The sequence below is a fragment of the Uloborus diversus genome, chromosome 2 (genome assembly GCF_026930045.1).
Source record: "Uloborus diversus isolate 005 chromosome 2, Udiv.v.3.1, whole genome shotgun sequence".
Classification (NCBI taxonomy): Eukaryota; Metazoa; Arthropoda; class Arachnida; order Araneae; family Uloboridae; genus Uloborus; species Uloborus diversus.
The window spans coordinates 76,293,892-76,309,281 of record NC_072732.1 but is presented as its reverse complement, the minus strand read 5'-3'; the positions used below and the strand labels follow the sequence as shown (position 1 = coordinate 76,309,281).

Sequence of the window (15,390 nt, the reverse complement as noted above, 5' to 3'; positions counted from 1 at the left end):
GCTGCAGAGGGTGGTGGTGGTGGGAAAATAAAATCAAAGGACATCAAAAACAGTCAAGTGAGAACAATAAGCAATCGTGATTGCTCAAAAAAATAGAAAAGAAAAGAAAAGAAAAACATTTTTAGTTATTTACAGCAGTGAAATTTTAAAAAAGTAAAGAAAAAAAAAGAATTTAGAAAACTAAAACAGCAGATGTAAAAATTTTGTTTAAAAAAATGCCTTTTGTTTAAAAAAATAAATAAAAGGAACGGGAAAGTCTTTATAAAAATAATGAATGCAGTTAATGATTAGTTTTAAAACGAGGTGTAACAAAAAACATTACTTTATCAGTAAATCCTTCCAAAGGAACAGGAGTTCCCCATTTCAAATCTCTAGTTATACATCGAGGTTTCAAACCATCTTTAAGCCAAGAATAAGCTATGACTTTTGCTGTGTTTGACCAATGTCCATCACTGGTGGCTCGGTCTAAATACTGTTTCAACGAAGGTTCTATCTGTATGTAAAAAAAATAAATAATTAATGAACAAAAATTTCAAAAAAAAAAAAAATCCAATAAGATATGAGTACACAGAGACTTATTGTCTGAATGGGGTTTTTTAAGTCGTTAACCCCACATTAGTAATTTACATTTTAAAGAAACTACAGCAGAAACTGGAAAATAAATGAATAAACACACTAAAAAAAAACTTGTCCATGGACATTTATTTCCATCCAAATTTAAATTAACGTGGATTTGAATTCAAACATGTGCATCAATTAAACCTCTAACTGCTCATTTTCTTAACCAATTTGCTTACAAACATGTTTTTAATGCATAAAAAACCAATACAAAATATATGCACTAAATTTACACAAATTAAGTTAGAAATTACACTTTGATGAATGTTATAATGGGGTTCAAAGGAAAAGTTCTACTTCCTTCTTTACACAAAATTTGAGTTTTATTACAATTTTTTCAATTTTTTTGAGCAACAAACAACATACTTTTAGTAAAACCCTTTCTTTATTAAATTAGGAGGAATGTGGCTTGCAAAATGGATGAGGTGGAAATAGCAGCAGAAGTTTTTAACTACGCCTTGCACATGGAAATTGTACAGAAATCAAGTCAATAAGTTTTACAAGCTTTTTTTTTTTTTTTTTTGCTCTATTATCGTAACTTTTCTTTGGGATTACAAAAAAAAAAACCCTCTTATTTGCCCACTATGTTGCACACAATCTATTACACAAATAAATTTAAAACCAGGGTTGGGTTTTGGACTGTCCAAAACTGGTTTCTGACAGGACAGGTGGTTTTTACCGTCCAAAACTGTCTAAAACTGTCCAAAAGTGTCTGAAACTGTCTTAAACTGTCCAAAACTCTGCTAAAGCTAAAGCGGTGTAATATAATCGATTCATATTTACTGATATATTCGTAGGGCATAACGAATAATATTAATGAGGTTTAATTAATGAGTATTTGATGATATTTTTCTCCAAAATGTTCATTTAAAAAATATTTACTTAAAAACTTCCTCATGTAACAGTTGGTGGAGTTATGAAAGGAAATTCACAACACTACCAAGACAACTAATTTCAGTTCCATTTATAACTCAAAGAAATGTTATAAAATGTGCCATATTTAGGTGCAAAAAAAAAAAAAAAAAAGCTTAATTTTTTTAATGGTTTTTGCAAATAAGTTTTATACGATGTTTTAACAAAAATTATTTTTTAAATCATAGATTAAAGAACAAGAAATTGATTAATAAACACTTATGTTATAAAACTTGTGCTTTTCTTTATTTAGTTCATATTTTTAATATAATACTTTCTGTAACTATAAAAAATTGTAATTTATTGCATTTATGTCAATTATTGCACTATGTTTTAAACATTTTCTTTTGCACACATGCATTAATGTCGAAAAATTTTGTTTATGGAAAAAAAATATCTCCTGCATAGAAATTGAAATTTTTAGTGAAAAATTTAATTTCTATGTAACTAGATTAAAATCAGCTGTATAAATAAGTTACATATATAATTATCCTTGAATGTTCACATTGAATAAATATATTAAATAGTCAAAAAAAAATTTTGTCACACTTTGTTCTGTTTTTGATATTTTCTCACAAAATATAGTTTCACAAAAAGTAGTTTTGGACACTTTTGGACACTAGTGTGTTGAATAAGATGGTAAAAACTTTGTCAACTCTGCTTTTCATTTGCACACATGCATAAACATAGGGAAATTTGGTTACTAATAGAAAAAAAAAAAAGAACTCAAAAGAAAAGAACCAAATATACTCATGCATACAAATTGAAACTTTAATCAATAATTCAACTTCTATGTAACTAGATGAAAATCAGCTGCATAAATAAGTTGAATGTTCTCATTGAAAAAATGTTCAGTATAAAACATTATTTTGATACATTTTAATTCTTTTTTTGATGTTTTCTCAAAAATACAATTTTTCTAAAAATATAGTTTTGGACACTTTTGGACACAAGGGTTTTGGACAGGACGGTAAAAACCAGGGTTTTTACCGTGGTTTTTACCGTAGTGTCCAAAACCTTGCCAACCCTGTTTAAAACCAATAAAAGAAATATGATTAGTTGGCAGAAATTACTTAAATTAATAGATAAGACTCAACAGTGTTGAACATGATTTGCACTGTATTCGTCAAGACAGTAAGTTGGTATTAATCTGCCATTTTTGTGTGAATGTTTACAGTATGGTAACAATTGCTAACAATTAAAAATTGCCTTGTGAGTTTCTGGAATTTTGTGAAGGTAACAATTACTAACTAAAAATATCCACAGTAGTCAAACTAGATTCTTTACCTTCTTATTAAGTCTAACCATCACTAGTTCAACAAATTTTAAAGAATTTAGAGATGGTGAGAGGAGAAGTTCAGATTTTTTTTTTCTTCTTTGTAATGATCATTTTTAAACTACTTTTTTAAAAAACAAACTTATATTGCTGTTTCTTGAACATCATGTAATCTATGCATCATGGATTAAATAAAAATTACGTTGTCTGGTTTCAGCATCAAAGTTGAAAAAGACAAAATAAATTGAAATCATTATAAAAATTTTGAAAAAGAAAGCAAAATGAAATTAAAATATTATTTAAATACACTTAATAAATATGAACATTTTTAATTGTCATGCCTTTGGTAGATTCAAAAAAAGATGCTTTGAAGCTCGCATATGGGGGCTTGTTTTGCAAAGTTTACACTTTGAATTTTTCAGCTCAGGTGCATTAATGAGTTTACCACATTTATCACACTGATCTCCTCTTGCATCTTCATACGCACAAAATGGACAAGTTCCTTCCACAAATCTATCTGCAAGAAATCTTTAAAAACAACAATGAATCACAAAACTGGGGAGAAATTCTTAATATTTTTCAAGCAAAGATAAACAGCACAAATTTACTAATAAATAAAGCAAAATAGTAATGACTGTTGTAAAAAAGGTGGGAAAATCTCAAATACACACATCTACTGGCAATCTAACATACAGTTTACTCACAGCATAGATAAAATCCATTTTTCCTGACAAGAGGAAAAAAACTTATTAGTTAGCTTTCTGACTAAAATGTAATTACAGGGAATTTTTATTCAGTGTTTGTTTACATTTTAGTGAAATGGAAAGGATAAATATTTATTGGTTAAGGGTGGGAGTAAAAATTTGCAGTTTTGAGTTTGCTGTATCGTATTCCATGTGGTTAGAATCAGTTTTATTTCAATAACGATGGATGAAAAAATGAAATTTTTAATGGAGGGTCAGACGTCAAAACTGATGAATGAATCATAATATATAAAAATGAAGGTATTAATTTTGAATATAGGAAGCAAAGATTCTGAGGATGTGAGTTATAGTGCAGTATTTTAGGTGCAATTTAACTGCAAATGGACATCAAAGCTTCAAAAGTATTTTAGCAATAATTAATTTGATAAACTATTTTTCACTTATGTCTGAAATGCTTTTTTTTTATTATTATTATTTTTTTTTTAATGCTTTGACTGTATTTTGAATGCTTGTATGCAAACTTATAAGTTTTTAAACCCCCGTACATAGGCAGCTGGTGCACCAAAAAAGTGGGGGTTAAAGGAAGTGTGAAGGAGGGCATGCTGTTTTTTTTTTTTTTTTGTAAAATTGGGCTATATTACTGGTACTAAATATTACTGATTTCATAACTCCTAAAAATGTGAAATATGGCATCGAAAATCGGGATAAATTGCAACTGTTTACTTTCCCCTTCCATTTTAAAGTTAAATTCTTATGAAATAAGATGGGGATCATTCATTTTTTTTGGCAATTTTTAGTTTCTAGCTTCGTGAAATAAATCAATCCACAATGTAAAAAATTATTTTTCAATCGGTCATTAATCTTTAACTCTGAAAAGAGAGGGGGCAAGGCCTCTTTACTTTTGGAAGTGAGGGGGCAGTTGACCATCTGTGCGAGTCACCTATGCCCACGGATATACATAGTCTTTTGTTTTACTGGGGAAAAAAAATTCCCTCAAAATTCAGAGTTTTTTTTTTTTAATATGATGAAAATTTTGCTGGAATGTATTCAGGGAATACGAATGATAGTCAATCAAAAATTTCAGAGCATTTAACTGCAGTAATGGTTTTATATGAATTTTTAAGCAACATTAGGCTTAACTATAAAAATCGTCCAGTCTCATGCGCACTGATTCCTGTGGAGCGTGCAGACTTTGGAAAGCGCTTCTTCCTCTTCCCGCTGGTTCCTGAACAGGTTAAAAACTTTCAAGAATCACAAAAAAAAAAATCATTTTAAAAGCTTTTCTCTTTAAATTTAATAGTATGTTAGAATTTGCATCCACAAAACCAATATCAATGATATTTCAACGAACTATGTTACCAATGTGAAATTTATTGATATCTATTGGAGCTATCTTGTTCAAGTTTCAAATATATATACAATGATCCAAAAGAAGTTTGGATTTTTATTTAGTAAAAATAAAAATAATCTTGGTTTCTAATATGAAAACAATATGAGTCTTGTGATACTAAAACACCTTCGATTCAAAATAATACAAAAATTGGTAATGATTTTCTTCACTTTCTCTTGAAAAGTAACCTGTTACAACTCCTTTCCTTTAATAACTTATGGAATATTAGTTGGAAATTTGTTAGTGTCCTCCTTGTACAGAATGAAAGACAATTTTTTTTTAAATATATATTTCAGTGGAAGGGGAGAAAACAACAAAATGTCGAGTTGTTCCCTTCTTGATTCCAGGTCTTTTTTTCGGTCAACATTCCATTTTATAAACAATAGTTTTACATACAATAAAACTAAAAGTAATAATAAGTAATAGGGTCTGGTGGGGTAAAGTGGTTATAAAATCGTAGGTTTTCAACTTAGGTGGGTAATAAATGCAACAAATTCTTTAAACACTTCACCTTTTTTTGTTATTTCAGTTGTTTTTATAGTTACGAGTATATTCACGAGTACATGCGTGTATACACGAATATATACGTGTCGTGTTATACACGAGTAAACACGTTCCTACATGAGTAGATACATGTATACATCAGATACATGCATGAACGTGCCTACTCAAGTATATACGTGTATATACGAGTATATAAGCATGGATACGTGATTACCTACAGGAGTGTATTTGTGTCTACATGAGTACATACGTGTCACATGTATATACGTGTCACGTATATGTACGTGCCACGTGTATATACATGTATGCACTTATATCTCGAGAAAATACGTGCATGCTTGAGTATATGTGTGTATAGTAGACATATATACGCATATATAAGTGTACATACATACATATACGGGTATACACGAGTTAATTCGTGGATACATCCAGTGCGTCTTTGGTATATGTCTACTCACGTATATATAATATGGAAGCACGAATATATACGCATGTATACGTGTAAACACGGTTATATACCTGTATAGACGTATATACGTACATTAACATGTATACAACAGTACATGTATGTATACACGAGAATATACGCTTATATAGTCGGCCTACAGAGTGAATCTAAGCTCTTGGGCAAAAATCAAATGGGTGTGAGAGGGGAGGATAAGAAGCAAAGAATCGTAAGGAAGTTATAATCACTGACGCACTACATGCACGCAAAGCCAGAAACTGATGGATGCAAAGCAGGGCACAAATTTGTTGCACAAAGATGATTTTACCTAACATTTTAGTTTTTAAGAAATATTTAGAGCAGTTGTTGAAAGTTACGGTCTGTAGTAGCTCTAATACAAGCATCGCAACAAAGGCGTAGCGGCTGATGAAAGTTTTTCAAAAGTCTCGTTATTGCAACAGAGAGGGATCTGTGAATGTATTACAGCTGAAGGCCGCAAATTTCATCAATCGCTTTAAAGCTTTCTTAAGTCCTAAAATGTTGTGTAAAATGGTATTTGTGTAATATATATATAAATTTGTGACTTTTTTTGCATCCATCAATTTCTTACTTTGCGTGCATGTAGTGCGTCAGCATTGTGTTTGTGACCATATGTTCCTTATTGATTCTTGCTTCTTATCCTCACTTATAACACGTTTTAATAATTTGCTCAAGAATGTAAACTCACCCTGTATACTTTTATATCATATGCTTGTATGTAAGTGTCTACTCGAGTACGTAAGCATATATATGTGTCTACCTGAGTATATAAGTGTTCTTATATATACAAGTATAAGCGAGCATATACGTATATAGTAGAATGTATAGCTGTATGGATAAAAAAAATACTTGCAGATACCCATATACATATTTATTGGCACATTTATGTGAATACGTCTATGTACATGTCTACACGAGTATATATGCGTATTTATACGCATATACTCGTATATTTAACGCCGTTTACTGTAAAAACAATACATATTAAGTAAAATTAATATTTAATTTGTATCTGCCTTATACCTAAAGATTAAGTGACATTAGAAGAACAATATTCGTTAAGCTTAATATTATAACCACTTTACCCCATCTTACTTAAATTGTTCTAAAAAATTATCTAAAATAGATTCAGCAAACTGCTAATGAGTAATAGTTTTTGAGACATGTAGGAAGCTTCCTGTACAGTCAATTTGTTCCTAATTCTAACAAACAAAATTTCCCAAGGATGTTAAAATAGGTGTTTAGATTTTAAAATTTTTGATGTTCATGCAAAGTATTTTTTTTTACTGAATAAAATTTTGCCAGTTGTAAAATTTTGTATTCAAAATGTAGTTTTTAACTGCCTTACTCTAAAATAAAATTTTCACATTCATTCGAACATTTATTTCCAAGCTATAGCCATTTATTCAACGTATGACCACTTTACCCCATTGACCACTTTCCCCCACCAGACCCTAGTAACTAGTTATATATAGAAGAAAGGCTAAAGCACTCTCTCTAAGTAGAGGTATGCTAACCCTAGGGCTGGGCGATATTCAGTCGTATATCGATATATATCTACTATCACGATAACAATATTTAGATTTCTATTCATCCGATATATCGTTTGAAAAGAAAATGCTGGACTTAATTACGGAGAAATTAAAATACTGACTTAAAAATACATAATCTTTCATAGCTCTGTGTGAGTGTTTGAAATTTCAAGACATTATCTGCTTTCTTCAAACAGTTTTTTAATATTTAATTTTGAATTATAATAAAAGGGAAAAATTAACAAGGCCACCGAAAGTAAATGTGGGCCCCTTTGTCAGTTTGGTCTCTGAATCCCCTCCCCCTATAAAGTTTTCAAAACTTATACTACTGCGATTCAAAGCGAGCCCTTCCAAGGACTGTGCCCCTAAACGTGAATGTATTAGTTAGGGGTATTTTATTAATTACGTAAGGATGATTTTGGCAATTTTTGACCTCCTTCCCCCCCCCCCATGCAAGGGTGCATAAGATTTTTCAGCTCCCCCCCCCCCCTCTGCTATTCTTACGTGAGATCCCATTTTGTTTTCCAAAATAATAAAATAACGAATTCACGAATCTTGTATCACTTTAATCGTTATTAAATTCACTATTATTAAATTAAACCTTAGCCTATAAGGTTTAATTTAATAATAGTTAATAATTGTATAATAAGTTATTCTATCAAGAAATAGTTACTAAAAAGTTGGAATCTAGACTAAATGATTTTTCAAAAAATTTTTGTATATGATGCGATACTAATTAAAAATAAAATATGCCATACATAGTGCGATTTTTTTTTCATTTTATTTTACACCATTCATTCTTTTTAAAACAAATAAAAACAGCTCATCCTAATAAATTTTTTATCTTCCAGATGCAAATGAAATATGATTCATGCCAAACCACTTGACCCCGTGTGATTTCTAATGTAAAATATTGACTTGAAAAATATTACGTAAGAATGGGTTTAACCCCCCCCCCCCCTCCTCCTCAAGTAAGGGTATGTAAAGATTTTTCCAATACACCCTCCCCCTCGAGACCCTTACGTAATTAATGAATGGCACCTTAAGCATCTTAATGCAACAATTAAAAATCAACTAATTGAGGTATCAACACGATTCATAGTTCAAATTAAGCATAAACCATTGATATTGCGCTGAATAAGAGGTTTAAGAAAAATATTGAACAAAAATATTTTTATTTAAAAAAAGTGAAAAACGAAAAAGTCCTAATGAAATTACTTTTGTAGCACATTTTATCTCACTAGATGGAGCGCAATGCATCTCTTTCAGTTATGAACGAATATAACTTTAATTCCGAAATTAAGAGGAAAAATATTCCCTTCATAACACTTGGCACCATTGAAACAATGATAAATCTCGCTATCGCTGACAACCTCCAACTGGAAACTAAAACTTCCTCATTTCTCTTGCCGCCAGACCTTCAGAATTGAAGGATATTTTGATGCATGCGCAAAAATAGGGTTTTTAGGTAAGTAACGCGCATAAACCGCGTAAGTATGTGACCACGTTTTACCAGGGCTGGATTTAAGGGAGGACAAGTGGGGTTACTGCCCCGGGGACTCCATAACAAAGGGGCCCCCACAATAAAATTTTTACAAAATATCCTAACTTTCATGGGTCAGAGATGTATTTACCATTAAAGTACTGATTGAAAATATCGGATATATACATATACACCAAAATATTCAGATATATATAAAAGTAGCTATATTTTCAAAAATATGATGATCTTTTCGAACCCTGATTAGGGGCCTCCACTCCTTCATTGCCCAGGGCCTCCACACTTCCGAATCCAGCCCTGCGTTTTATGTTACTTCAGCAGTTCATTGCAGTCATCAAATACCGGAATAGAAAAAATGAAGAAATTTTCGTATTTGTTTTTCAGTTAAATTGCTTGTGAAATAATGACATTGATGAGATAATTAATTCACCTAATAATATGGATTCTGGATTGGATCTACTGAAGAAAAATTAATTGCATTTACAAAATCAATATTAAAAAAATGAGTGTATTGTTAAAAACAAGTTTTAAATGTATTGAAAATTATAATTAACCAAATAACGATTTTATTAATGCAAATTTCCAGTTTACCACAGATTTTTTCCAAATACGGCAGAGAGGTTATTTTTTTGCTCAAGAATTCACATTGTTCAGTTTTCATTCGCAATCGGAATACCCATCCCCCTACCATAGGGGGTTTCCTTTTACAAATCCAGTTTTCGTCGGATCTTTGCCAAATTTGGCACAGCAGTTCTTTGATGCTTAGGAATTTTCATAGGGAGTTTTTTGCCTACCTATGAGGGAGGGGGTGAGGTATAAAAACAACCCACGGAGGTTTTTCTTATGCAAATCCAGTTTACGCCGGACTTTTGCAACATTTTGCATATAAACTCTTTGATACTCAAGAATTTATATAGGGCAGCTTTCTTTCGCAATCGGAGCATTCTGAAAAGACAACTTTTGAACTTTTCACTCTGAGCACAAAGAAGCACAACATCCGTTTAATCTATAGTGATACATATTTGAACAGGACTGATTGTGCTACTTATTTGTGCATGGCACTTGACTCTAAACTACACTGGTCCAATTATATTCATTTCGTGGTTGAAAAGGTGACGAGTAGATTTAACTTGCTGAAAAGAATAGCTGGGGTAAAATAGGAAGCTTCCCAGAGCATTCTTATCTCCAACTTTAATGCATACAATTAAACCAGTTTTCGATTACGGTGCTGAACTCCTTATCACCGCTTCTGATAGTGCTTTAGATAAACTGGATGTTGCACAAAACAAGGCATTAAGACTCTTACTGGTGCAGCAAAATCAACCCTTATTGCTGCTATGGAATCGCAAACTGTGACTTATTGTTTGTCAGATAGATGAACCTACAGTGCTTTATCCCTAGGTGAGAGATTGCTTAGAAAAGTGGGTTTTTGGAACAGCTACATCCCTCCTCAGATCAGACTCAAAACACAACATGCTTTCTTATTTGAGTTTCACCGACTAGCTACAGACCTCAGTGTCTCAAGCATCAGACAGCCCAATTATAGACTGTCTATTTTCCCGGGTACTTTAAATTACGCTACTGCTAATTTGGACTTGGTGCAGCCTCTTCGTAAACATTCTTCCTACCCTGGCTACTATTCATGAAAGGTATCCATTTCAAGATTGGCTTCATGTTTATACCAATGGATCTGACACAGCCTCCACAAGTAGGGATGGTGCTTTTTCCAAATTTTTCAGCCTGAAGGAATCTCTTAGTGCCTGGTCAGATATTTTTGACAGTGAAGTTTTTGCAATTTATATGTCCCTTAGGGCTGTCACTGAGATCTCTTGCCAAAAAATTGTTATTTTTGTTGACTCTCAAGCTGCAATACAGTCAATCACAGACTATAACCTTTTCCCAACAGAGACTGAGTTTGAATGTAAACTCATTATTAGTTCACTTCTTGAGACCGGTAAAGACGTTGTGCTCCAATGGATACCAAGCCATTGCGGCATCCATGGCAACGAGCAAGCTGATTTGTTGGCTAAAGAGGCTTCAACATTAAATCCACCTTGCCTCCCGATCCCTCTTCAAAACACCAAGCTACATATTGGGAGCAATATCAGGCTCAAAAGAATTTCATCTCTCCGTGGCATTGCCAGCGGAAAATCTTGAGCGTGTCTTCTTGAGGACCTAACAAGACTGCAACTTTCCCTTCTCCCTAGAGTTGAAGGGGTTACATCTTTTCGTCTCATTACTGGTTCGACTACTTATAAGCCCATCTTTTTAAAACTGGACTGGCCAATTCCCCGCTGTGCCCACTATGTGAAGGGACTAAGCAAATGACAGGGGAGCATCTTTTTGATTGCCCCGTTCTTCTCGACGTGCTGAAGGATGTCGTCTTCAGGGAGCTTCCCTGCTCTGTTACTGCATCTTTGTTGTATTGGACTGCAAGGTGCCTTATGTCCGAGAGGACGTTGGTGGGCGTAAATTAAAAAAAAAGAACAATCGGAGACCTCCCCCTCCCCCACCGGCAAATTCCTTTTATGAATCCAGTTTTCGTCGGATCTTTGCCAAATTTGGCACTACAGTTCTTTGATGCTTCGGAATTTTCATAAGGAGTTTTTTGCCTACCTATGAGGGAGGGAGGTGTAAAAACACCCCACGGAGGTTTTCCTTATGCAAATCTAGTTTACGTCAAATTTTTGTAAAATTTTGCATAGACATCCTTTGATACTCAAGAATTCATACAGGGCAGCTTTCGTTCGCAATCAGATCTCCCCCCCCTTCCCACTAGAAGTTTCCTTTTATGAATCTACAGTGTTCATGGGTGCAAGTTTGGTGATGTGTTCAAGACGGAAAATATTTTCAGCCCCCCCCCCCCCCCGCATGCGGGCTTACGGAAAAATTTATATGCATAAATGTTGTAGATTTTAACAATGCCAGTTTTGAAATCTGTGTTTGATTTAAATTTTAAGCCTTTAAATTGTATTATTTAAGCGTATTGACATCATGATTCCAAAAAACCTAAAATCCGGCAATAAGGGGGGGGGGGTTGGGGGCTCTCCTCCAGAAATTTTTTCAAATTGAAGTCTAAAAAACGTTATGGCAGGCCATTTTGGTAAAGTTTAGGGAAAGGAGGGGTTCAGGGACTCTTACATCAATTATTTCAAACTGATAGTCCCAAACTCACAATATTGGGCAACCTTCAAAAATATTAGAGAAAGAGTGGGGGGAGGGCGCTCCCCGAAATTAAAGCTTTAAAAACGAAATTGTACTCCATCTTTCATAACGTTTATACGCTTTTTGAATGCACTTGAAGGGATGGAGTTCAGGAACTTTCCTTCGGCAATATTTCCGAATTGAAGTTCTAAAAACGCAATTTTAGACAATGTTGGATAATATTAGGGGTACAAGCATTCGCAGCTCCCCACCATTAGTTTTTGCCGATCGTAAATATTTTTATTGTAGCAATAAAATCGCTTAGGACTTAGGATTTTCATTTTTGCAATACAAATCAGTTCTGTTCGGAAAGTCTACCCAAGGTAGCGCCAACAAACCAGAAAAGAAGGAAAGGTGGGGGAAGGGTATGGCCGAATAATGATAATGAACTCGCACCATTACCCCTCAGTCTTCATTTGAAAAAGAAATTCTTTTATAAGATAGCTGGTGGTGAAATTAGCAATAAAAAATCGCTTTAGAGTGAAGTAGATATATTTTTTAAAGAAGGTACCCTTTACAATATTCATTAATTAAAAAAAAAAATACTGGAACTGAATACTAACCCCAGGCAGGGTCCCCGAATGACATCCCTCTTAAGGCACTCAAATATAGCCTAAAATGGCGTTTTAAATATTTCAGCATCAAAAAATTTTCGGAAGAGAACTCCCAAACCGCTTCCTCTGAGTTCACACAAATGTCAATTCAATTTTTAAGGCTTCAGTTTCGAAATTTTTTTGTAGGAATAATACCCCTCTTACCTATAAACATGACTTATGACCGCCTAAAAATTTTAATACTTTAATTTTGGAAACTTTTTGAAAGAATCTTCCTACACCCTTCTCCCGTAAGTCATCCAAAGATAACCCAAAACAAAGCTCTTAAAATTTCAGAAACGGAAATATTTCGGGCTGGGGTGCGGAATACCCTCTCCCCTCTCATTGAGTTTACTAAACGCAGTGTAATTTTTTGTTTAAGATTTATTTTTCTATTGAGAGAGCAACTCCCCTCCACACATCGCCAAAGACAACCCAAAGTTTTAAGACTTCAATTTCGAAAATGTTTCGAGAAAGACCCCTGAATTCCCTAACTCTTATCTCACTCAAAAATAGCCAAAATAGTATTTCAATACTTCAGCATAGAGAAATTTTTGGGGAGAGAGACTCCCCTTCCCGAACTCCTTCCCCTAAGTTCACTAAATTTGACTTAAATTTGTGGTTTCCTCTTTTCATCACCGAAGATTTAAGAATTTAAATTTCAAAACTTATTGGGAGAAAGTCTTCGAATTTCCTCTTCTTAAGTCTTCCAAAGATTACCTAAAGCTGAGTTCTGAATACTTCAGCTTTGAATATTTTTTGGAAAAGGGGAACCCCGAACCCCAAGACGGTCTAAAGTTGAGCTTTTAAAAATCCAGTTTCGGAATTTCGCCTAAAGAGGGCCCCGCCCTCTAGACATTGCCAAAGAAAGCCTAAAGGTTTAAGACTTCAATTACAAACATTTTTCAGGAAAGGGTTCTAAATGTCCTTTCACTTAAATCATTTAAGTATAGCCTCAAATAGTTTTTAATACATCAGCTACAAAACATTTTCATGTTAGAACACCGAAACCATCTCTCATAAAGTCATCAAAGATTGCCTAAATTAGTGTTTTTAGACTCCAGTTTTCGATTTTTATTTAAAACCTCTCCCTCCCCACTTTTACATCATTAAAGACGGCTTAAAACTTTTTGACTTTTAAATTTTTAAGAGTTTGCAGAGGAGAAATATCAAACCACAACCTAGCTTCAAAAATGGCTTTAAATTCAGTTTTTCGATATTTTATAATGGAGTCCTTTAGTAGCCCCCCCCCCTCTTAGATTGTCCAAAATATAAACGTTTTAAGACCTCAGTATCGTGGGTTAATTTGCGGACTTATCTTTGCAAGAGCAGCGTTTTTTCGCAAACTTGTGCTCCCGTTCTTTTTTTTTCCTTTCCTTTCTCTCTCTGCTCCCTCCTCCCCATATTCCATTCTTGATTCAATGATATTGGACTTTAGTGATTCCTCAAGTCTTTGTCAAAAATGCAGGAACGGTTGCCCATCGGTGTTTCTAACCAGCTAGAAATTTCCCCCCGATTATTTCCAAAATTCCCATTTTCATGAAAATCTTCAAAATCCCTGATAGTTTCCGTTTTACCTGGTATGTGGACGCCCTTTGCTGTGGTGAAAACATTTCATCTTGTCAGCAATCACTGTCAACCGGTGATTCAGATTCAACTCTTAAGACATTTTAAGAGCGTACATTATTTTCATTTATGCGTGTAAAGTTTGCAAAAAAAAAAAAACCCCCGCAAATGAAAAAAACAAAAGGATGATCAGTTAGAGCCGATTATATCGAAAAATCAGGGAGAATAGTGAGCAACTGCGCGGTCTGCAATGCAGTGAGTTGGAAATAACAGAGCTACACCTAAAAAAAAAGTCAAATGGCGCGAGTCTAAAAGCCACTCCTCTAAAACCACGTTGCAAACAAAACAAGCCCATGGCGGAAAACCGAGAGAACGTCGATGTAAATTCGTGGTTATGGAACGGTCCAGTAAATGAAGCATATTTTTCAAACACTGAAATTTTCTTTTTTAAGTAAAAACTGAAAGGAAGTCATCGAATTTCTTTCCGTCCCGACCTCCGTCTCGGAAATTTTGTCCAAGATGGAAATCCGTCCTGGGACGGAAGGTCTTGCACCCATGACAGTGTTCGTTGGATCATTGCCAAATTTGGCACAGCGGTTTTTGGCTGGTCAGGAATTGTCATAGGGTGTTTCACCTACCTATGAGGAAAGGGGGGAGGGTGCAAATACAACCCACAGAGGATTTTCCTTACGCAAATCCAGTTTTCGTCAGATTTTTTCCAAACATAGCACAACGGTCCTTTGATGCTCAGGAATTCACGCAAGTATTTTTGTCCCAATGGGGTTAGTGGGGATCACTTTGGGGGTTTTGCCAGAAAATCCAGAATGATTACAAAAAAAATCTAATGATGTGTCTAAATTTAAATTTTGATAAAATTGTGTTTTCTACACATTGACAGGAAATGTTATGCAATTTTTTTCCTTTTTTTTAAACCTGATTGTTAAACATTTGCCACTAGATGAAAGGTTTTTTTTTGAGGTAGACTGTGCAACACCGGGTAATGCAGCTAGTGACATATAAATTACAGGTATATTTCTATGTGCTTAATAAGTGTATGGCGTGATAGTTTCCAAAATTCATAGCTGTATTCTTCAAAAATTTAT

At 33.8% G+C, this 15,390-nt stretch overlaps 1 protein-coding gene across 1 annotated transcript in view; it reads right to left on the bottom strand.

Annotated features, from left to right (window-relative positions):
* Positions 1-15,390, bottom strand: part of LOC129217117 (methionine--tRNA ligase, cytoplasmic-like) — a 116,917-nt gene that overhangs the window by 27,313 nt on the left and 74,214 nt on the right. The window contains exons 12-13 of the mRNA XM_054851367.1: positions 3,148-3,334; positions 323-493 (exon numbers count right to left, since the gene is read on the bottom strand). Coding sequence (XP_054707342.1) covers positions 323-493; positions 3,148-3,334 — 358 coding nt within the window. The remainder of the gene's footprint in view (positions 1-322; positions 494-3,147; positions 3,335-15,390) is intronic.